Consider the following 23,533-nt stretch of genomic DNA (forward strand, 5'->3'; position numbering starts at 1 on the left):
CAAAGCTGCGGAGACCACGATCCCACTGGGAAGAACAAACATATTCCAGACACACTGCCTTAAGAGCTTTAACATTCACCATAGAAGTCTGTAGCTTTGCTCCTTGAGCCAGTCCAAAGCTAGGGAGACCACGATCCCACCGGGAAAAACGAACAATTCCAGACACACTGCCTTAAGAGCTTTAACATTCACCACAGAGGTCTGTAGCTTTGCTCGTTGAGCCAGTGAGACCGCAAACCCAATAGCAGAAAAACTCTGAATACTTCTAAACATCGGAAGAAAAACTCTAGAGACACTGCTTTTAAGAACTAACACTCATGGCGAGGGTGTGCGACTTCATTCTCAAGTCAGACCAAGAAGCCACCGATTTTGAACACACTGGCACGTTGTGATCTCTTAACTATCTCTACTAAAAATACAAAAATTAGCCTGGCAGCCAGGGGTGGTGGTACAGGCCTATAATCCCAGCTACTCAGGCAGCTGAGGCAGGAGAATCAGTTGAACATGGGAGTCAGAGGTAGTGGTGAGACAAGATCATACGCTGCACTCCAGCCTGGGCAATAGAGTGAGACTCCACATAAAAAAAAAAAAAAAAACTTGGCTGGAATTCGCTTTATTCAGTGACAATTACATTGGTCAGATTTGTGTATGTTGATACTTGTAGGGGATGGAGAGGGAGAAGTCAACGATGACAGCAAATTTTAGTGTAGAGCAACTAAGAGAATGGTGGTGCAGGAAACGGAATAGGAGTGACTCCAAGTGGGAATGGAGATAATATGCTGTGGATATTTTGGGTCCACAGAGCTGGGTAAAAATCAGGTTTAACTTACTCCCCATCCCCCTTTAAGATGCTTCTCAAGCAGCCTCACTCCCTAAAACAAAGGGATATTTGGCTTTGAGCCACATTATTCTGCAGCCCCCGTATTTTCTTCCAGGCAGGCCCTTCCTGGTGTAGACAAACAAGATCGGGCTTGAGTGACACTCCTCCCTGATGGCCTGCATCTGGTTTATACCCTGTAACTTGTTCCTCTATTAATGGGGTCCTTCAAAATCCAGCCTCAGATTCCCTGGTCCCGCAGCGGTGGCCTCACCTCTGGCGTGGCCGAGCTCACGTGGTCCGGCTTGTGCAAGTCCCAGGTCCAACTCCGGGTCTCCTGCTTTTGGCCACTCAGGATTGGACCTGGGACTGATACTGGTCGGCCCTGCAGGCGCTGCGGACAGGGGAAGCACAGAGATTCCCCGCCCCATTCCCTGGACTCGGGAGCTCGCCGCGATGCCCCGCCCCACTCTCCACCCGCTGAATGCAGGGCGCGTGCTGCTACTCGGCGGCTCAAGCCCCGCCCGCACCGTCCCCATTCTCTGACCGCCCCTCTCCCGGTACACTGCGCAGGCACCACAGAGCCGCGCCCCTCTCCTCGCCCCGCCACCGGGACGGAGAGCGCCCGCCGCTGCATTTCCGGCGACACCTCGCTGTCATTCCTGCGGCTTGCGCGCCCTTGTAGACAGCCGGGGCCTTCGTGAGACCGGTGCGAGTATCTGGGGATTATTCTTCTTATTTTCTGCCACTTTTAACTTTTAGGGATTATTTAGGAGTTTCACGGCCGTCTGCTTTTGGTCCCCCCGATTCAGCGGGCCTTCAGGCCGTGTGGTCGGTGCTTTTCTCGTTGGGTATTTTCTGCTTTTCTTAAAAGAAGTTGTGGATGCGCGGAGCCCCTGAGCTCCTGAGGCAAAGGCTTACCCATGTAGCATAGTGTTGCCTCGTTTCTTGGTGATTTTCTTGCTCCATCTCTTTAAAAGCCTCCCTTACTCGGTGCCGCCTCGAGTTAAGAACTGTGGGCAAGATCCCAAGCCCACTGCCCATCCCTGTTTTATGGAAACTTAATTCTTTTTTTTTTTTTGTCCTTGAGGGAGGGACTTGCTCTGTCGCCCATGCTTGAGTGCAGTTGCCTGAATATGTCTCATTGCAGCCTCTGCCTCCTGGGCTCAAGCCATCCTCCCACTTCAGCCTCCCAAGTAGCTGGGATTTACAGGCGCATATCACCATGCGCGATTAATTTTTTTATATTTTTTAGTAGACAATGGGTTTCACTATGTTGGCCAGGCTGGTCTTGAACTCCTAACCCCAGGTGATCCGCCTGCCTCGGCCTCCTAAAGTACTGGGATGACAGGCGTCAGCCACTGCGCTTGGCCTAATTCTTTAAACAGAATAAACGGGGTATGCATTGCTTTCATCTTGTTAGGCTCACTGGATACAGGATACTTTCTGTAAGAAAATAGAAGCTGTTTTTCCAAGGGTGCAGTGTCACATGTGAATATGACCACTGTTTCCGTATATTTTATCCTCCCCTTCTGCCCTCCTAACAAGAACTGTGAGTTGGATGCAGAAGTTTCTAAAAAAGTTGAGTATTGAAATTGGCTGTTGCAGCAGGGATGAAAAGCAACACCCCTACTTCCCCTCAAAAGAGACATTAAAGTAGTTGGATTAAGGGCACGGGAGTATTTGCTTTTGAATTTAGTGATAACATGGGTAGCTGATGAAATGACTAACACATTCCCTGATTTTAGAGCTGGTCAGTGGATCTTGCTGAGTTTCCCGTGGGCCTATGTGATTAGAACTGAGGTTTTTATGACAATGGTCGGCATCTGTTCAGGGTTTACTAGGTGCTAAGCACCTTTACATGTGACATCCACTGAATGCTCACAACACCCCCAGGAAATCGGTACCAGTGTTATCCTCATGGTACAGTGAAGAATACTGAGACTTAGGTTGCGTAGCTTGCAGGTTGGACACACTTCTTTCTGACTGCTGGAGAGCTGTGCTTTTAACCACCTCTGATCCAGCTTGTTTTCTGCAGGTGCAGGCCTGGGGTAGTCTCCTGTCTGGACAGAGAAGAGAAAAATGCAGGACACTGGCTCAGTGTGAGTGCAGTAAATGGGTATGGAGTAGCCAGGAGCTTCTGGAAACCAGAGTTCCTTTCCTCAGCTGAAAAGAACCCTAAGAGTAGACTGCCTGGGATAGCGTGGGAGATGGGAGGATCACTGGACCTGTGGGCCAGAAACTTGGGTTTGAGTCCCAGCTCTGGCTTTGCTGAGTTGTGTGACTCTCAGAAAGTCATCCAACCTCTGTGGTCCTTATTTTCAGTGATAGGACCTGTGGGGAATGATTACCTTTTAGTCCCATCCTATGACAGTATGGTTTGTTTTCAAAGCCAGGTTAGCACTGACTTCTCACTCTTGTGTTTTCAGAGTGCCTTTGCATTGGTTTGGCTTTGGCTACGCAGCACTGGTTGCTTCTGGTGGGATCATTGGCTATGTAAAAGCAGGTAGGGTTTTGTTGTTACTTAGCCTCTTAACATCTTCACGTTGTCCCAGTGAAATGTGAATGCCCGTGTCCCTGAGAAGCAATCTCGTTTGAGTCAGGTTTGCTGTGGGTCCCCAAGCTGGAGTGCAGGCTTCCTTGTCAGTCTTGCAGCTCCTGCCCTTGCCTTTTGGTTATCTGGTGAAGCTGAGCCAGGCCTCTTTTGGAATTACTTGTTTTTGCCTCTTTATCTACAGATAGGCAGGGGCGGTTGTAGTTTGTTATTATCATTGACTGCCATTCATCAGCCATGACCCCCAAGTGCCATCTCTGGGCTCAAGTAGGAGGAAACCTCTGGCCTACACAGACTGGTATTTTGAACTCTCCTCATTAGGCCAGGCAGGGGTGTGTCAGTAGCTGTGCTTGTGTTTGCCCCCTAGTCCTTGCCTGCATTCCCACCCCAACCCCTGCACCAGAATTCTTCTTCTCCAGGTCTTTGTATTTTTTTAATTGACTGGCCTTATCTCCTTCTCCTTTTGTGATTTGCTGGAGGTCCTGCCTGTACACAATTCCAGTCCTTCATGGTTGATCAGGCCTGATTAGAAAGAAGGCCTAGCCACAGTTCCATCTAAGGAGGGAAGATGGCCTTCTTTCCTTTCCTTAGATGGAAGTGCCCTGCCTATTAGAGGAGAGAAAAATGGGGTGGGAAGACCCTGACTTCTCTGAGAAGATAGCACACTCTCTGTAACGTCTTCCTGCTTGAGTCCACCTTGGCTATGAGCTGTGTTGAGAGTTCTCTGTGCTGTCCTCCTTTGTAGGGCAGGGGGTCTGGGGGATTCCGTTAGTGAAATAAGTGCCTGACATTACAATGCAAGCTGTGTTTGCTTCCCTCTAGGCAGCGTGCCGTCCCTGGCTGCAGGGCTGCTCTTTGGCAGTCTAGCCGGCCTGGGTGCTTACCAGCTGTCTCAGGATCCAAGGAACGTTTGGGTTTTCCTAGGTATGTCTGCTTTGGCGTCTCCTTAGGGCAGCTATGTATCCAGAATACTCTTTTCCAAAAGACCCTGGTTTGGTGGGATGGGGTGGGTTCTTCACACTTCACTTACGACAATTTCACTGCTTCTACCAAGTCCTCAGAAAGTTTTAAAATGAGGGTGCAGAGGCAGGAATTATGCTGGTTTCTGTTTATCTTTTACATACAGAACATGGAAGGATTTTCATAGCTCGTGACTATATTTACCCAGTAGCATTAAAATTCTATCAGGCAAATGTATCAACCGTTGAGGTTGCCCACTGAAGACCTTTGGCTTCAGCATCACTAAACTATCACACGTCTGGGTTAGGTTTGCATCTGAATTGTGATTTCCCCATTTGAAAATCACCTCTTTAGCAGTTAGCTAAATGTGACTGCAGTGGCTCACACCTGTAATCCCAGCACTTTGGGAGGCCGAGGCAAGTGGATTACAAGGTGAGAAGTTCGAGACCAGCCTGACCAACATGGTGAAACCCCATCTCTACTAAAAATACAAAAATTAGCTGGGGGTGGTGGCGGGTACCTGTAGTCCCAGCTACTTGGGAGGCTGAGGCAGGAGAATCACTTGAACCTGGGAGGCAGAGATTGCAGTTAAGCTGAGATCACACCACTGCACTCCAGCCTGGGCAATAGAGCAAGACTCCATGTCAAAAAACAAAAAACATAGGCATAGAAGCAGGACTGGAAAGGTACCCTGTAAGCAGCACGGACAGTGAGTGGTGTGGGGGACCGAAGAGTCCTCCTTATCAGAGTGGCTTTCAGTACATTTCTGTGGGGCTCCACCCATGTGTCAGACACTGCTAGGAGTGTGGGTTCCTTGCGGTCTCTACAAACCCCGTGTGAGAATGAGTGCCATGTGGGAGGGAGAAGCCGTGTGATCTGTACACATCAGCTGGGGTTGGGAAGGGAGGTCCGTGATGGCTAATGGGGTGTGCTGGGGAAGGAGGTGTGTCCAGGTCCCAGCTCCGCCTAACAGCTCCCTCCCTCATGCTCCAGAATGACTTCAGCCTGCATTTTCCCTTTCTCTGATCCTACTCCACTCAGCAAATGACCTCACGCCTATTGTAGGGAAAAAACAGCAGCCATCAGGTGGGGACTCCTGGAGCCTTTAATCTCCAAGCCTCCCCTCGTCCTGTTTCCCTCCTCTCCAACACCAGTGTCTTCCTCTGGGCTTTGGGTGTCTTCTCCCTGATCTTCTCCAGACCTTTACACTGGCCAGGATCCTGTCTTGTATTTGTATTCCTCCTTTTAGGTGGATCCCCGCATTGATATTCAGATGTGCTTGTCTCCTTCCCCTTCATAAACTTCCCTTTTTTTGAGACGGAGTCTCACATATTGCCCAGGCCAGAGTGTAGTGGCACAACCTTGGCTCACTGCAACCTCCACCTCCCAGATTCAAGCAATTCTCCTGTCTCAGCCTTCTAGGTAGCTGGGATTCAGGCGTCCACCAACATGCCCGGCTAATTTTTCTATTTTTAGTAGAGACAGGAGTTTCGCCATGTTGTCCAGGCTGGTCTGTAACTCCTGACCTCAGGTTTGGGAGGCCAAGGAGGGTGGATTGCCTGAGCTCAGGAGTTCGAGACCACCGTAGGCAAAGTGGTGAAACCCGGTATCTAATTAAAAAAAAAAAATTAGCCAGGCGTGGTGGCAGACGCCTGTAGTCCGAGCTACTCAGGAGGCTGAGACTTGAGAATTGCTTGATCCCAGGAGGTGGAGGTTGCAGTGAGCCAAGATCACGCCACTGCACTCTAGCCTGGGCGACAGATCAAGACTCTGTCTCAAAAATTAAAAAAAAAAAATGTGACTCTGTTCATGTGTCCTTCTGCTTAGCATCCTTTAATAGCTTCTCATTGTTCTTACGATGAAAACCCAAACCCCAGTATGGCCTTCAAGGCTCCATGTGGTCTGGCACCTCTTACTCACAAACTGCATCTTGACTTCTGTGCCATGCTGCCCTTTTAGGGTGAATGTGCCATGCTCCCTGTCACCACAGGGCCTCTGCATATACTGTCCCCTCTGCCTGGAATGGGCCTTCCCATCCTTCAGCTCATTAATTCGTGCGTAATTTCAGATCTCAGCCAATCTTCACTTTTTTGTCTAAGCCTTTTTATTCGTGTGAGTCTTTAAAGTCTGTCCCATCAGACCTGAAGCATTGTAAAAGGGCAAAGACAGTTACAATTACCTTTGTATTCTCCAGCTCCTAGCACAGCACTTGACATGTAGTAGGTGCTTCGACAGATACCGAGTGGGAATTGTGTGCAGGGTAGAGGAAGTAGCGTCTGCAGGGCGTGAGAAACAGTAGCATTTTGGAGAAAACTAACACATTGATGGCTAAAGTGTGGGTTTTGCAGAAGACAAGTGGTAAGAGATGAAGCTGGAAGGGCAGGCAGGACCCAGGCTGTGAAGGGCCCTATTTGGCCAATATTGGTACTAGGACCCATAGGATGTGGGCAGTCAGTAATCTCCCCGACTTGGGGAAAGAGGAATAAGCATAGGATGAGGCGTGAGCCTTGAGAGATGGGGGGGGCTTGGCCCACTTCTGATTCCCCTGCGTAGAAGATGTAATGAGTTTTAACACTTCTTTATATGTTTTTCATCAGCTACATCTGGTACCTTGGCTGGCATTATGGGAATGAGGTTCTACCACTCTGGAAAATTCATGCCTGCAGGTTTAATTGCAGGTGCCAGGTACTTTCATTCTATTACTCTTCTTTACCATGTAGAGTTCAGTTTATTCCCCAGGATACTTTATGCATTCAAAACCTTACTTGTTTCAGGATATCTGATGCTATGTATCAACTGACATTTGATATATACACTAATAGGAAATGTTTCAAAAACAATAGCTAGTTTAATGTCAAAATGGCATGAGTATATCCATTCACCGTGGAAATGGGTTTGTTCTCATATTTGCTTTCCAGTCCATCCAAGCTCCTCCCTATATGGTGGCAGAAGTTTTAGTGCAAAGCTATGACTGCAGCCTTTTGTGTGACTTGCATGGAAGATTTGGGGGCCCCATATTTCTTAGATGTGTAGATGTCTTTTACAGAAAATTTTGCCAAAAGGGAATTTTGATTGAATCCTGTTTTCTATTTTTGTTGTTGTTGTTGAGACGGAGTATCACTCTGTCACCCAGGATGGAGTGCAATGGCGTGATCTCCGCTCACTGCAATCACCATCTGCCTCCCGGGTTCAAGCGATTCTCATGCCTCAGCCTCCAGAGTAGCTGGGATTACAGGCGTGCGCCACCACGCCCAGCTATTTTTGTTGTTTTGGTAGAGACGGTGTTTCACCACATTGGCCAGGCTGGTCTGGAACTCCTGATCTTGTGATCTGCCCACTTCGGCCTCCCAAAGTGCTGGGATTACAGGCGTGACCCACTGCGGCTGGCCCTGTTTTCTAATTTTGATTATAAAACCTAAACCAAATTGTGGTTTTTAAAAAATTTAGTTGTGGCTGGGCACGGTGGTTCACACCTGTAATCCCAGCAATTTGGGAGGCAGAGGCAGGCGGATCACCTGCTGTCAGGGGTTCAAGACCATCCTGGCCAACATGGCGAAACCCCGTCTCTATGAAAAATACAAAAATTAGCTGGTTGTGGTAGTGGGCACTTGTAATCCCAGCTACTCGGAAGGCTGAGGCAGGGAGAATTGCTTCAACCTGGGAAGCGGAGATTACAGTGGGCTGAGATCATGCCACTGCACTCCAGCCTGGGGGACAAAGCAAGACTCCATCTCAAAAAACAAACAAACAAACAAACAAACAAAACTTTAGTTGTAGGCCAGGTGTGGTGGCTCATGCCTACAATCCCAGCACTTTGGGAGGCCAGAGCGGGTGGATCACTTGAGGTCAGGAGTTCAAGACCAGTCTGCCCAACATGGTGAAACCCCATCTCTATGAAAAATACAAAAATTAGCCGGGCATGGTGGTGCACACCTGTAATCGCAGCTACTTGGGACACTGAGTCAGGAAAATCTCTTGAACCTGGGAGGCGGGGGTTGCAGTGAGCCGAAATTGTGCTGCTGAACTCCAGCCTGGGCAACAGAGGTGAGTGAGACTCCATCTCAAAAAATAAAAATAAAAAACCTTCTCAAAAACAAAAAATTTAGTTAAGTATCATAAAGACATCCTGAAGGTAGGGGAATTTTTAAAAATCTGTTTTGGAGAAAGATTACATACTCTGATCATAGTTGTGATGCTACCAGTATAATGTTTTATACCTGAAGCAAGGAAGTCAGTGTGGAGCAAGGTCTAGAGCAGTAAAGTGAGAGGCTGGAGTCTACCATTAATCCGATCTGTGATGGTGGGGAGGCCTTGCTCTCTCTTGCCTCCATTTCTTCATCTCTTCAAATTATTGGCCGTTGGGTTAGGATCCAGCTCGTGTGCTAATTTAAGACTGTCCCTTGGCTTGCTTTTTCTCTGGTTCCTCCAGGGATGGAAATTTACCCCTGACCACTCTTGCCTTAGTACCTCCTCCCCCACGCAGTTGTGAGGAACCAGCAGTTTAGTTCCTTAAAAACATAGTTGCCTGTTCTGTCCTTTACCTGACATTTTCTATCTTGTTTCTTTTAAACAGTTTGCTGATGGTCGCCAAAGTTGGAGTTAGTATGTTCAACAGACCCCATTAGCAGAAGTCATGTTCCAGCTTAGACTGATGAAGAATTAAAAATCTGCATCTTCCACTATTTTCAATGTATTAAGAGAAATAAGTGCAGCATTTTTGCATCTGACATTTTACCTAAAAAAAAAGACACCAAACTTGGCAGAGAGGTGGAAAATCAGTCATGATTACAACCCTACAGAGGTGGCGAGTATGTAACACAAGAGCTTAATAAGACCCTCATAGAGCTCAATTCTTGTATATTGATGTTGTCTTTTCTTTCTGTATCTGTAGGTAAATCTCAAGGGTAAAATGTTAGGTGTCAGCTTTCAGGGCTCTGAAACCCCATTCCCTGCTCTGAGGAACGGTGTGAAAAAAAGTCTTTTAGGAGATTTAGAATATCTGTTCTTTTGCTCATCTTAGACCACAGACTGACTTTGAAATTATGTTAAGTGAAATATCAATGAAAATAAAGTTTACTATGAATAATATTTCCTATGGGGTCTTCATTGCCAGAGCTGTCTAGTTCATAGAATGAGATATTGCTAGCAGCAAGATATAGAAACATGAAAGTATTTTGTTAATATTTAGAAATTACCTATTTTGAATAACTTAAGGACCAAGGAAAGTTATTTGATTGTACATTGCATTGAAGCTTGTTTCAAAAATGACCTCTGAGGATTTTTTTTTGTTTGTTTTTCAAGAGACAAGGTCTTTCTCTGTTGCCTAGGCTGGAGGCCAGTGGTGCAATCATATGTCACTGTAGCCTCAAACTCTTGGGTTCAGTCATGCCACCTCAGCCTCCTGAATAGCTGGTACTACTGGTGCATACCACCACACCCAGCTAATGTAATTTTTTTTTTTGGAGATGCGGTCTTGCTATGTTGCCCAGGCTGGTCTCAAACTCCTGGTCTCAAGTGATCCTCTCGCTTTGGCCTCCCAAAATGTACTGGAGTAATAAGCATGACCTAGTGTACCTGGCCACTGAGGTTTTCTTCTTTTTTGAGACGGAGTTTCGCTCTTGTTGCCCAGGCAACCTCTGCCTCCCGGGTTCAAGCCATTCTCCTGCCTCAGCCTCCCAAGTACCTGGAATTACAGGCATGTGCCACCATGCCCGGCTAATTTTGTATTTTTAGTAGAGACGGCGTTTTCCATATTGGTCAACCTGATCTCAAACTCCCGACCTCAGGTGATCCGCCTGCCTTGGCCTCCCAAAGTGCTGGGATTACAGGTGTGAGCCACCATGCCCGGCAGCCACTGAGGATTTCTAAAGTTAGGACTGTGGGCTGGGCACGGTGGCTCACACCTGTAATCCCCACACTTTGGGAAGCCAAGGCAGGCGGGTCACAAGGTCAGGAGTTCGAGACCAGCATGGCCAATGTGCTAAAACCCCGTCTCTACTAAAAATACAAAAATTAGCCAGGTGTGGTGGCGGGCGCCTGTAGTCCCAGCTACCAGAGAGGCTGAGGCAGGAGAATCACTTCAACCCGGGAGGCGGAAGTTGCAGTGAGCCAAGATCGCGCCACTGCACTCCAGCCTGGGCGACGAGACTCTATCTCAAAAAAAAAAAAAAAAAAAAAATTAGGACTGTGTAGCAAAATTGAAAGGTGATTTTTTTGTTGTAATTAGTTCACACATAAATGTGAAACTAGAAGACCCATCTAGAGCTTGAATCACCTAGTTTGGTGTCATTGTTGGACACATTAACTGGATACTGGTACCGTTTCAACACGAAGAATTAACTCAATCTGGTAGCCCTTGCTTTAGTTTTCATTCCGTCTTTAAAAAGGAAAACATACCATGTTCTCTACCCTGTTACTGCTTCAGAGTTTAATTCAGGCACTTTATGTATTTGCATAAGCCCCTTTAAAGTGGTCCTAGTTTTCCATCCTTTTTTATAGGACACTGGACAACTAAGGGCACTTGTGTTGCAGTGATAGAGGCATCAGAAGGCCATAGACCATCCAAACCTACCATCCTCCGAGGCTTCCATAGCTAAGAGTTTTAATCATGTTGGCCCTTTCATGTGTCATGCAGTGTTGCCAAAGGGCACACATTTTTGCCACCTTCAGTCCTAGAGGAGGACCTGGCTCCTGAATGACAAGGTTCCCTGAAGGTGGGATTAGTTTAGGTGCCAAGTAGACTGTGTAACCATTTGGTCCCCAGCAATCAACCTGGAAAATTCTAAGGCTGCCCACACATGAGAGGCAAGGAGTCTTCATAGCTCTTGCCAAGTCCCCTTGTCGCTGCTTCTCTGCAAAATCCCTGAGTATTTACTATCGTTAAGGGTTGTACTGGGTGCTAGTGGGCCCGGAATTGGTTCCTTCCAGTAGACTCTTGGTGTTGCCAACTTCAAGAATGAAGCCTTAGACCCTCGAAGTGTTACAGTTCCGAAAAGATTGTGAGTCCGGAGTTTGTTCCTTCGGATGTTCAGATGTGTCCGGAGTTTCTTCCTTCTGGTAGGTTCGTGGTCTCGCTGATTTCAAGAGTGACGCTGCAGACCTTCGCAGTGAGTGTTAACAGCTTTTAAATGTGGCGCGACCAGAGTTGTTCATTACTCCCTTGCGGTTTTGTAGTCTCGCTGACTTAAGGCGTGAAGCCGCAAACCTTCAGTGTTACAGCTCTTAAAGGTGGTGTGCCCAGAGTTGTTCTTTCCTCCCAGTGGGTTCGCTGACTTCAGGAGTGAAGCCAGACCTTCGCACGGAATGCTACAACTCTTAAAAGCAGCACGTCTGGAATTGTTTCTCCCCATGGGTGCGTGGTCTTGCTAACTTCAGGAGTAAAACCACAGACTTCTACGGTGAGTGTTACAGCTCATAAACATAGAGCAGACACAAAAACTGAGCACCAGCAAGATTACAAAGATCAAACTACCCACGGCAGGGAAGAGTACCCAAGCTGCTGTTGGCTCCGGTTGCCAGGTTTTATTCCCTAATTTGGCCGTGCCCACATGCTGCTGATTGGTCCATTTTGCAGAGTGCTGATTGGTCCATTTTTACAGAGTGCTGATCTGTGCGTTTACAAACCTTTAGCTAGACACAGAGTGCTGATTGGTGCGTTTTTACAGAGTGCTGATTGGTGTGTTTACAAACCTTTAGCTAGGCACAGAGCACTGATTGGGTGTTTACAATGCTTTAGCTAGACAGAAAACTTCTCCAAGTCCCCACCAGACCCGGAGAGCAGCCGGCTTCACCTCTCACTAGCAGTGCAAAGAACAAGCCATGGTGCTTGCCCTTCTGGAGTCTAGTGGAGGAGGTGGACATCTAAACAAAGGCAGTATAGAAATAAGTGTATAATGGAGGTAGATCCATATTACTGTGGGGGCACAAGGAGGGGAGTGGGCATTTCTGTTAGGGAGTCAAGGTAGTCTTTACAAAGGAACCAATAGTTAAACTGAGTCTTGTCAGTTGATTCACGAGTCAGTTGACGTGCACGCCTTTTGTGAGTTGTCTATGAGGAATTCACAGACAAGGACAGGGCAAATGTCTCAGGTAGAGGGAGCAATATATACTGTGCCTCAAAGGCATGAAACTATGTATTACAACTGGGTTCAACCCTTTCCTTAGAGATCTAATTCTTTTTAATGGCTTTTAAGTTGTATAGATGTTTACTACTTAGTTTACCATTCTCCTACTCATAGAAATATGTCTTGTTTAATACCTCTGATAGCCGGGCGCGGTGGCTCATGCCTGTAATCCCAGCACTTTGGGAGGCGGAGGTGGGTGGATCACGAGGTCAAGAGCTCGAGACCATCCTGGCCAATATGGTGAAACCCCGTCTCTACTAAAAATACAAAAATCAGCTGGGTGTGGTGGCGTGCACCTGTAGTGCCAGCTACTCAGGAGGCTGAGGCAGGAGAATCACTTGAACCCAGGAGGCGGAGGTTGCAATGAGAGGAGATCGCGCTACTGCACTCCAGCCTGGTGACAGAGCAAGACTCCATCTCAAAACAAACAAACAAAAACCGGCCGGGCACAGTGTCTCATGCCTGTAATCCCAGCACTTTGGGAGGCGGAGGAGGGCAGATCACAAGGTTAAGAGATCAAGATCATCCTGGCTAATATGGTGAAATCCCATCTCTACTAAAAATACAAAGAATTAGCCGGGTGTGGTCGCACGCCCCTGTAGTCCCAGCTTCTTGGGAGGCTGAGGCAGGAGAATCGCTTGAACCCTGGAGGCGGAGGTTGCAGTGAGCCGAGATCGCACTGCACTCCAGCCTGGGAGACAGAGTGAGACTCCGTGTCAAAAAAAAAACAGATGGTTTACCAAGGAATATCTTTGGAAATCCCCGTGAATATGTGCAAAGGAATCTGTAGGTTACATTCCTAAACGCTGAGTCAGAGCATCTCAGCAGTTCTAATTGTGATTGCCCTCAGAAGAAAATGCACTAATTTACCCTACTTCCAGTGGTGGCTAACTTTGTAGAATTGGACTTTTTAAAAATCTTTGACACATGAAGCTAGGAGTCTGCAAACTTTTTCTGTAAAGGGCCAGATATGAATATTTTAGGCTTCGCAGGCCATCTCTGTCCCAGCTGCTCATCTCTGCCTTTGTAGAATGAAAGCAGCCATAGCCAATAAGTAAACAAGCAAGGGTGACTGTTCCAATAAAACTGTACTTAAGGGCCTTGAAATCTGGATTTCATATGATTTCTACATATTACAAAATAGTAATCTTATTTTTATTTTCTTCAACCATTTAAAAATGCAAAACCGTTCTTAGCTTGCTGTCTGCACAAAAACAGGCAATGGACTAGAATTGGCTCACTGACCATAGTCATGCCACCCCCAATCTACCCAAAAAATGTTATCTAATGGTTTCAGTGATTTAGTTATGAATTATTACATCTTTCATACATTTATTGACCAGTTATATTTTTTCTGTGAGCAGTCTTTCATCCCTTTTGTCCATGTTTTTGGTTTTTTTTATTTTTTAATTGAAAACATTGGATAGTCTGAGACTTTCTATGTAGTATAAAAATGTGTTCCCTATCATATGTATTGAAAATATTTTCCTCTCACTTGTTATTTGTGTCTTGATTTTGTTTATGTGGTTTTTTTGCCATTGTACAGAAAGTAAACATTTATGAAATCAAATTTATTTTATTTTCTTTATGGCTTTCAGATTGAAACCACTATTGCAATTTTTTTTTTTTTTTTTTTTTTTTTGAGACGGAGTCTTGCTCTGATGCCCAGGCAGGAGTGCAGTGGCGCCATCTCGTCTCACTGCAACCTCCACCTCCCAGGTTCAAGCAATTCTTCTGCCTCAGCCTCCTGTGTAGCTGGGACTACAGGCACATGCCACCACGCCTGGCTAATTTTTTGCATTTTTAGTAGAGATGGGGTTTCACCGTGTTAGCCAGGATGGTCTCGATCTCCTGATCTTGTGATCCGCCCCCTCGGCCTCCCAAAGTGCTGGGATTACAGGTGTGAGCCACCCCGCCTGGCCACCATTGCAAAATTATAACTGAGACAGTGAAAGAGATCTGACCTAACCAACGCCATTCTTGCTTCTACTGTCCAAGCTGTCCTTGTTCATTCTGGTGTGGGCTGAACTAACTGTGGGAAGAACTTAGTTTATAGTTTATTTATTCATTTTTTTCTGAGTTGGAGTCTTGCTCTATTGCCCAGGCTGGAGTGCAGTGGCATGATCTCAGCTCACTGCAACCTCTGTGTCCTGGGTTCAAGGGATTCGCCTGCTTCAGCCTCCCAAGTAGCTGGGATTACAGGCGCATGCCACCATGCTCGGTTAATTTTGTATTTTTAATAAAGACGGGGGTTTCACCATGTTGGCCAGGCTTGTCTTGAACTCTTGACTTCAAGTGGTCCACTCGCCTTGGCCTCCCAAAGCGATGGGATTACAGGCGTGAGCCACCATACCTGGCCTGAAATTATCTTATTTTCTTCCAACGCTTTTATAGTTTTATCTTTTAGCTTTCTATTTTTAAAATTTATTAATTAACAAATAATTGTCCATATTATGGGGTACAATGTGATGTGATGTTTTAATCTCTGTATGTATTATAGAAAGATTCAATCAAGCTAAGCTGTCATATTACCAAATTACCATTTCTTGTGTGGTGAGAGCACTTCTATTTTTAATGCTACTTTAGAATTTATTTTTGTGTGTGATGGTGCAAATTAGGGATCTGATTATTTTCTCCAAAATATAGCCATTACCTTAATATTATTTATTGAAAAATGTTAATTCCTCATTGCTTTGGAATGCCACTTTTACCATGTGCTGAATTTCTGTATTTGGAATTGATTCTGGGTTTTCTAGCCTCTTCCAGGGATTTCTTTATTTTCTGTCCCAGTGCCAAATTGTATTAATTACTGTAGCTTTGTACCATATGCTGATATTTAGTCGGACAAGTCTGTCGTTGCTTTTCAGATTTTTCCTGACACAGTAACTTTACAAGCTAAATCTGGAATTAGCCTTTCTGCTTGTTTGTTTTTTTATTTTTTTTTCCTTTTTTGTTAGAATTAGCCTTTTAATTTTTAAATTTTACTTGGGATTTTATTATGACACATTGATAGATAATGAAGGAGATTGAAAGCTTTAAAATATTTCCTCTTATCCAGGAACATTGTATGTTCCTTCATTTAATTCAGGTGTTTTGTTTGTTTGTTTGTTTGTTTGTTTTGAGACAGAGTCTTCGTCTGTTGCCCAGGCTGGAGTGCAGTGGCGTGATCTTGGCTCACTGCAACCTCCGCCTCCTGGGTTCAAGTGATTCTCCTCCCTCAGCCTCCCAAGTAGCTGGGATTACAGACGTGCACCACCACAGCCAGCTAACTTTTGTATTTTTAGTAGAGACGGGGTTTCACCATGTTGGCCAGGCTGGTCTTAAACTCCCAACCTCAGGTGATCCACCTGCCTCAGCCTCCCAAAGTGCTGCGATTACAGGTGTGAGCCACTGCACCCAGACTTTTTTTTTTTTTTTGGGGGGGACAGTGTCTCGCTCTGTCGCCCAGGCTAGAGTGCAGTGGCATGATCTCAGCTCACTGCAACTTCTGCCTCCCAGGTTCAAGCAATTGTCCTGCCTCAGCCTCCCAAATAGCTGGGATTACAGGAGCCTGCCACCACACCTGACTAATTTTTGTGTTTTTGGTAGAGGCAGCATTTCGCCATGTTGGCCAGGCTGGTCTTGAACTCCTGACCTCAGGTGATCTACCCACTTCAGCTGGCAAATGGATTACAGGCATGAGCCACCACGCCCGGCAAGTTCAGGTTTTTTTAAAAATGTCCTAAAACAATATTTTAGAGCTTTATTCACTTAGTACTTTACACTTTTAGTAAGATCGTGGATTATTTTATAGTTTTGTGGTATTTTGAATTTTTTGTATTTTGTAGTATTTTATAGTTTTGTTATTATGAATGGGTATTTTTCATGTATTTTCTAACTAGATATCAGTCTGAACAAAATGAATTCCTGACGTTAATGTTGCTGCTTCTGTCACCTCACTCAAGCATATTACTTGCTTTCGGTTTTTATTAGCTACTCTTTATCTGATTCTATGGCTTTATGTTAAAGTTAGAAATAATAGGATGTTTACTATCACTGGCAACATTCAACATAGTTCTAGAGAAATTAGACAAAGCAATAAAAAAGATAATTTGAGAGTTATAAATTAATAGTAGAAAATAACTTAAACATTTTTAACAGCTGATAATTATCTATCTGGAAAATCCATGAGAAGCAACTAAAAACCGATTGGAACTAACAGAGATCTTTAAAGCAGCAAGAAACAAGATCAACACTGAAAACGAATAGCTTTCTATCAATAGCCATAATCCATTCTCTCCCATAATATTGCTAATATCCAAGTCCAACCCTTTCTATCTTTTACCTGGTTATTTAAATAATCTTCTGCAAGGAATACTTCTTTTCATGCTATGGCCCTATAAGTCATTCTTTATCCAGCAGGCAGAGGCATAGCTCAAGTATAGACTTCTAGTCTTAAAACTACTCAGTGGTCCCTGACTACACTTATATTTCTCTTTTAGCTCTCTATAACATCCTGTTCTTTTTCTTAATAGCACTCGTCATAATTTGCAAACATGCATGTTTTTGTATGTTTATTGAATATCTGCCTCTAGAATAAATGTTGTATAAAGGCAGGAAAAGCAACACTTTTGTTACTAACATATATACTTAGAACACAGTAGGGAATTTAGTAAGTCTTTGCTGAATACATTGATCAAATCTACTGGGTGTTTGTTTGTTTGTTTGTTTTGAGTCAGAGTCTTGCTCTGTTGCCCAGACTGGGGTGTGATGGCATGATCTCGGCTCACTGCAACCTCTATCTCTCAGGTTCAAGTGATTCTCGTGCCTCAGCCTCCCAAGTAGCTGAGATTACAGGCACCTGCCACAATGCCTGGCTAATTTTTGTATATTTAGTAGAGACGGGGTTTCACCGTGTTGGCCAGGCTGGTCTTGAACTCCTGACCACAGGTAATCTGCCCACCTCAGCCTCCCAAAAGTGCTGGGATTACAGGCATGAGCCACCGCGCCCGGCCAATGGTAAGTATTTGAATATCTAAACATAATTAAGCACAGAAAAGGGACAGTAAAAATATGGTTTTATAATCTTAACGGTATTCGCATCATAAACGTGGTCTCTCATTGACCAAAAACATAGTTAATGTGGCACATGACTATATACTGAGTGATTTCTATTGAATTCTGGACACATTTGTGTTATGTTATGAGACACTGGCTCTTATTTATTTATTTTTTAAGACAGAGTCTCGGCCGGGCGCGGTGGCTCACGCCTGTAATCCCAGCACTTTGGGAGGCCGAGGCAGGCAGATCACGAGGTCAGGAGATCAAGACCATCCTGGCTAACACAGTGAGACCCCGTCTCTACTAAAAATACAAAAAATTAGCCAGGCGTGGTGGCGGACGCCTGTGGTCCCAGCTACTCCAGAGGCTGAGGCGGGAGAATGGCGTGAACCTGGGAGGCAGAGCTTGCAGTGAGCCAAGATCGTGCCACTGCACTCCAGCCTGGGCGACACAGCGAGACTCTGTCTCAAAAATAAAAAATAAAAATAAAAAGAGTCCTATTTGTCTCCCAGTTTGGAGTGCAGCGGTGTGATCTCGGCACACTGCAACCTCCGCCTCCTGGGTTCAAGCGATTCTCGTGCCTCAGCCTCCCGAGTAACCGGAATTACAGGCGCACACCACCACGCCTAATTTTTGTATTTTTAGTAAAGACGAGGTTTCACCATGTTTACCAGGCTCGTTTCGAACCGACCTCAAGTGATCCGCCTGCCTCGCCCTCCCAAAGTACTGGGATTACAGGCGTGAGCTCCGGCCTCTGGCTCTTATTTAAACCTCTTGTTTTAACTGATTTTCTCTGACACTTCTGGGGGAAGGGAAGAAGGATGCTACTGCCAGATGGAAGTAGGTGACTTTTGGTGACACATGAGGTTCTCTGCTTGACCTCCAGTGACACCCAAAGAGTGGGGGCTTATTATTAGTGCCAGGTGGTCTGGGAGCTGTGGCTTTCCCTGTGGTCTCTATTGGCTCCACATTGGGGAGGGGACTTGATACCAGCCACTGGGAATGAAACAACCAGCTCCCTACTTAGTGTCCTGTGAGCATGGGTCAGAGTGGGGCTTCAGTTTGATGTGTGGTTTGGCTGCAGCAGAGTGGTCACTGCCTGAAAGTATTGCTAGGCTGCTCCTCGTGTGGTCCTTTGGCTAGAAAGAGCAGGATTTTTGTTCATGTACTTTTTTTTTTATTATTATTTGGTCCATGCCTGTCCATTCTGCTAGGTTTTCTTTTTTTCTTTTTTTTTCCTTTGAGACTGAGTTTAGCTTTTGTTGTGCAGTGGTGTGATCTCAGCTTACTGCAACCTCTGCCTCCCTGGTTCAAGTGATTCTCTTGCCTCAGCCTCCATAGCTGGGACTACAGGCTCCCACCACCACGCCCAGCTATTTTTTGTATTTTTAGTGGAGACGGGGTTTCACCATGTTGGCCAGGGTGGTCTTGAACTCCTGACCTCAGGTGATCCACCCGCCTCAGCCTCCCAAAGTGCTGGGATTACAGGCAGGAGCCACCACGCCTGGCTGGCCATTCTGCTAGGTTTTCACCTTTTTTTTTTTTTTTTTTTTAAGGCTTTGTCTCGCTGTGTTGCCCAGGCTGGAGTGCAGTGGCATGATCTCGGCTCACTGCAACCTCTGCCTCCCGAGTTCAAGCCATTCTCCTGCCTCTGCCTCCCAAGTAGCTGGGATTACAGGCGTGAGCCACCATGCCCGGTTGGTTTTCACATTTAAGTCTGGGATATATAAGGGAAACAATTTTAGGGAACTTACCATGGCATTCCTGAGTCCCAAGATCCCTGACTGGTCAGACTTTTCTCCACCTTTCAGAGCCTTCTTATGTGTCATCTATATATGATGTCCAGGGTTTTTAGTTGCACTTAGTGAGAGAGGAAAGTACATCTACTCTATCATCCCAGAAAAGCAAGTTTCTGAATATGATTTTTAGATGGAATAAAAATGGATACAAATGTAATTCCTCTTATGCCATTCTCCCTAGAATCAATGTAGGATCACCTTATGATAATGAAGTTACTTGAGGCTGGGTGTGGTGGCTCACACCTATAATCCCAGCACTTTGGGAGGCAGAGGGAGGTGGATCACCTGAGGTCAGGAGTTCAAGACCAGCCTGGTCAACATGGTGAAACCCGGTGTCTACTAAAGACAAAAAAATTAGCCGGGTGTGGTTGCTGGCACCTGTAATCCCAGCTGCTTGGGAGGCTGAGGCAGGAGAATTACTTGAACCCGGGAGGCAGAGGTTGCAGTGGGCCGAGATGATGCCACTGCACTCCAGCCTGGGCAAGAGTGAGACTCTGTCTCAAAAAAAAAAGCAACTTGATGAAGCTTCCATGTTATTTAATTCTAGTCAGTTCCTAGGGAATGCATATTACAGCAAGGTTGAGTATAATGCAGATATTCCTGAGAGGTGAAGCCGGCTGGGCTTCTGGGTCGGGTGGGGACTTGGAGAACTTTTCTGTCTAGCTAAAGGATTATAAACACACTAATCAGCACTCTGTATTTAGCTAAAGGTTTGCAAACACACCAGTCAGCACTCTGTGTCTAGCTAATCAGGTGGGGACTTGGAGAACTTTTGTGTCTACCTAAAGGATTGTAAACGCATCAATCAGCACTCTGTAAAACGGACCAATCAGCACTCTGTAAAATGGACCAATCAGCAGGATGTGGGTGGGGCCAAATAAGGCGCTAAAAGCAGGCCACTGGAGCCAGCAGTGGCAACTCTCCTGTCAGTCCTGTTCCATGCTGTTGCAGTTTTCTTCTTTTGCACTTTGCAATAAATCTTACTGCTGGTTACTGTTTGGGTCCTCACTGCCTTTATGAGCTGTAACACTCACTGTAAAAGTCTGCAGGTTCACTCCTGACACTAGCGTAAACGACAAGCCCGTTGGGAGGAACGAACAACTCTGGAGGTGCCATCTTTAAGAGCTGTAACACTCATTGCAAAGGTCTGCAGCCTCACTCCCGAAGCCAGCAAGACCATGAGCCCACAGGGAGGAATGAACAACTGTGGACGTTCCGCCTTTATGAGCTATATAACACTGACTGCGAAAGTCTGCAGCTTCACTTCTGAAGCCAGCGGGACCATGAACCCACAGGGGAGGAATGAACAGCTCTGGATGCACCACCTTTAAGAGCTGTTAACAGTCAATGGCGAAGGTCTGTGGCTTCACTCCTGAGGCCTGTGCAGACCACTGAACCCAGCGGAAAGAAGAAACTCCAGACACATCCGAACAGCTGAAGGAACAGACTGTGGACACACTATTTTTAAAAACTGTAAACACCGTGAGGGTCCGTGGCTTCATTCCTGAAGTCAGCGAGACCAAGAACCCACCGGAAGGAACCAATATTTGGACACATTCGTATCAGTTGTTTAAAATTCTTGGTGGGGGCCGGGAGCTGTGGCTTACAGGGAGTACACCTGTAATCCCAGTACTTTGGAAGGCTGAGGTAGGTGGATCACGAAGTCAGGAGTTTCAGAACAGCCTGGGCAATATGCTGAAACACCTGTCTCTAGTAAAAATAAGAAAATTAGTAGGGCATGGTGGCATGTGTCTGTAATTCCAGCTACTTGGGAGGCTGAAGCAGGAGAATCGCTCAACCCGGGAGGCAGAGGTTTCCGTGAGCTAAGATCGCGCCACCACTCCAGCGTGGGTGACAGAGCAACACTCAGTCTCAAAACAGAATTCTTCATGGGACATTTAACTGAAAGGCTTAAACTGGCTTAAGTCTATTTTAAGACACGGGGTCTCTGTCACCTTTTGCAGTGGCATGATTATAGCTTCCTGCAGCTTTGAACTCCTGGGCTCAAGCAATCCTCCTGCCTCAGCCTCCTGAGTAGCTGTGACTACAGGCATCCACCACCACACCCAGCTAATCTTATTTTTTTTGTAGAGACTGGGTTTCATCATGTTGGTCAGGCTGGTTTCGAACTCCTGACCTCAAGTGATCTGCTTGCCTTGGCCTCCCAAAATATTGGGATTACAGACATGAGCCACTGCGCCCAGCCAGAGGGTGTTTTTTTAATGTGGCATTTGAAAATAAAAAGTTGGAATATACATTTGTTTTTGGGAGTATTCAATACTTTTAAGGAAGATTAATATGTTTGTGAAATACAGGGGAAAGCTTTTAGTACAAGTTAAGTATAGATAAATCTTAGTTTTTAAAACATAGGCAGATTTTATTAGATGTGTTAAGTAGTAAGTAGAACATGTGTTAGACACAGAAAGGAATAGAAAGTCCAGGATACCTAACATTCCTAGCTACCAAGTATACATGAGACACCTGAGCATGAAATATTTGATACATTAAATGTCCAAGAGGCACTAAATACAGTGCATAAAATATACATAAGCATGAAATAGTCATGCTATTCACTTCTGTCCCCAAGTGTCCTCTGTCCAAGAAACACAGTAAAACCCATGGTTGCTCCACAGGCCAATAGGCAAAGCTCAGCTCTCTGCCAGGCTTGCTTGTACCTGCATCTCGGACAGAGCAAGTTTGTGTCATTGGCGTGGGGCACCTTGCCTCTTTGAGTCTCCTTGCTCAAACCTCTCGTCTTCAGCACCACCATCCACAGGAAAGTCAATATCACAGAGAGGGGTGGAGGTTGGGGCAGGTGGGGGATGGTGGCCCCTGAACATTGTATGAGGTAGGCTTTAGGTAGCAGGCATCTTCCACCAGATTTGCACCGTCTCTTAACAGCGTTTACTTATCCCACCTCTTTCCTCTTGCTTTTCACTGTCTCTTTAAATTGATTTAAATAAACTAAGAGATTCAAGCATTTTAATTTGATCTGTGAGCTTTTCTGCTCACTGATCTCTGAGAGGTAGTATAGCTGGAGGCCATCGCATTTCCCACATGATAACAATTCTTATCAAAATACGGAATCCATTTGGGGAGGTCAGGTAGATTGCTTCCCTTTTCCTCCTGAGAATGGATAGTCTGCATATAGTCTTAGCCGTCCATGTGTTGAATGATCAACTTTTCTATTTATGTAGAACAGGTTTTAATCACACATACAGTCCTTCCTGATACAATTCCCCACGTGTAAGCATCCACCTCCACCTTCCTTGCTCCATTGTTTATCCGACAGCCATGTAGTGAGTGCTCACCATGTGTGCCAGGTGCTATCCTAGATTCTGAGGGCTAAAAGGAAAAACACAACCCTTCTGAAAGACACAGCTTTGGTAAATAAATTAACATATTGAATGCAATGGCCTGGGGCAGTCATGGGCAGCTTGACTGATTAGTGAAATGTTTAGTTTTTGAATGACACAGGGCACATGATGTCAACTCAATTTTTCATTTTTCTTTTTTTTTTTTTGGAAATGGAGTCTCCCTCTGTCACCCAGGCTGGAGTGCAGTGGAGTGATCTCGGCTTACTACAACCTCTGCCTCCTAGGTTCAAGCGATTCTTCCATCTCAGCCTCCTGAGTAGCTGGGATTACAGGCGTGCACCACCACACCCGGCTATTTTTTTTTTGTATTGTTAGTAGAGACAGCGTTTCACCATGTTGGCCAGGCTAGTCTCGAACTCCTGACCTCAGGTGATCCATGTGCCTCAGCCTCCCAAAGTGATGGGATTACAGGCGTGAGCCACCGCTCACAGCCTATTTCAGATTTTAAAAGACTCTTCACTGCAAGAAACAAATGCAACTCTGGATGTCCTAAGCTTCAACAGAGGGCATGGGGGTAAGTACATGAGAAGGACACAGGTGTATCTGGCTGAGGCCAAGGCAGGAAGAACCAGGGTACAGCCAGGGCAAACTGTACACGTGGCCTTTGTTCTCCTGTCTGCCGACCACCCCTCTCATTTCTCACTCCACATCTGCTTGTCCATTCAACACATGTTTACTGAGTACTGGTTATGGGCCAGGCACTGTGCTAAATGCTGCATAAATATCATCACTCCCATGAAACGAACATGCAAAAAAGGGGGAGGTAGGCTCTACGATGATTAAGCCAGTTACAGAGCAGGTTAGCAGGGAATTGTCATGGAAGGAAAGATGCTGTCAGGGGAAATGCAGATGAGTTGAAGTTT

At 45.8% G+C, this 23,533-nt stretch overlaps 1 protein-coding gene across 6 annotated transcripts; it reads left to right on the plus strand.

The window, feature by feature from the left end:
- Nucleotides 1-1,191: 1,191 nt before the first annotated feature.
- TMEM14C (transmembrane protein 14C) lies at nucleotides 1,192-9,419 on the plus strand. 6 transcript variants are annotated; one of them, XM_063812774.1, is made up of 7 exons: nucleotides 1,382-1,526; nucleotides 2,366-2,398; nucleotides 2,856-2,919; nucleotides 3,247-3,323; nucleotides 4,194-4,295; nucleotides 6,929-7,016; nucleotides 8,905-9,419. In XM_063812774.1, the coding sequence occupies exons 3-7, from the start codon at nucleotides 2,900-2,902 to the stop codon at nucleotides 8,954-8,956; spliced, it is 339 nt and encodes a 112-aa protein (XP_063668844.1). In that variant the 5' UTR covers nucleotides 1,382-1,526; nucleotides 2,366-2,398; nucleotides 2,856-2,899; the 3' UTR covers nucleotides 8,957-9,419. The 6 variants fall into 6 exon arrangements, with proteins under 6 accessions (XP_003311154.1, XP_009448769.1, XP_009448766.1 ...); XM_003311106.4 differs by lacking the exon at nucleotides 2,366-2,398 and having other exon boundaries at nucleotides 1,192-1,526; XM_009450494.3 differs by lacking the exon at nucleotides 2,366-2,398 and having other exon boundaries at nucleotides 1,340-1,526; nucleotides 2,842-2,919.
- Nucleotides 9,420-23,533: the final 14,114 nt, after the last annotated feature.

Source organism: Pan troglodytes, chromosome 5 (genome assembly GCF_028858775.2).
Source record: "Pan troglodytes isolate AG18354 chromosome 5, NHGRI_mPanTro3-v2.0_pri, whole genome shotgun sequence".
Lineage (NCBI taxonomy): Eukaryota > Metazoa > Chordata > Mammalia > Primates > Hominidae > Pan > Pan troglodytes.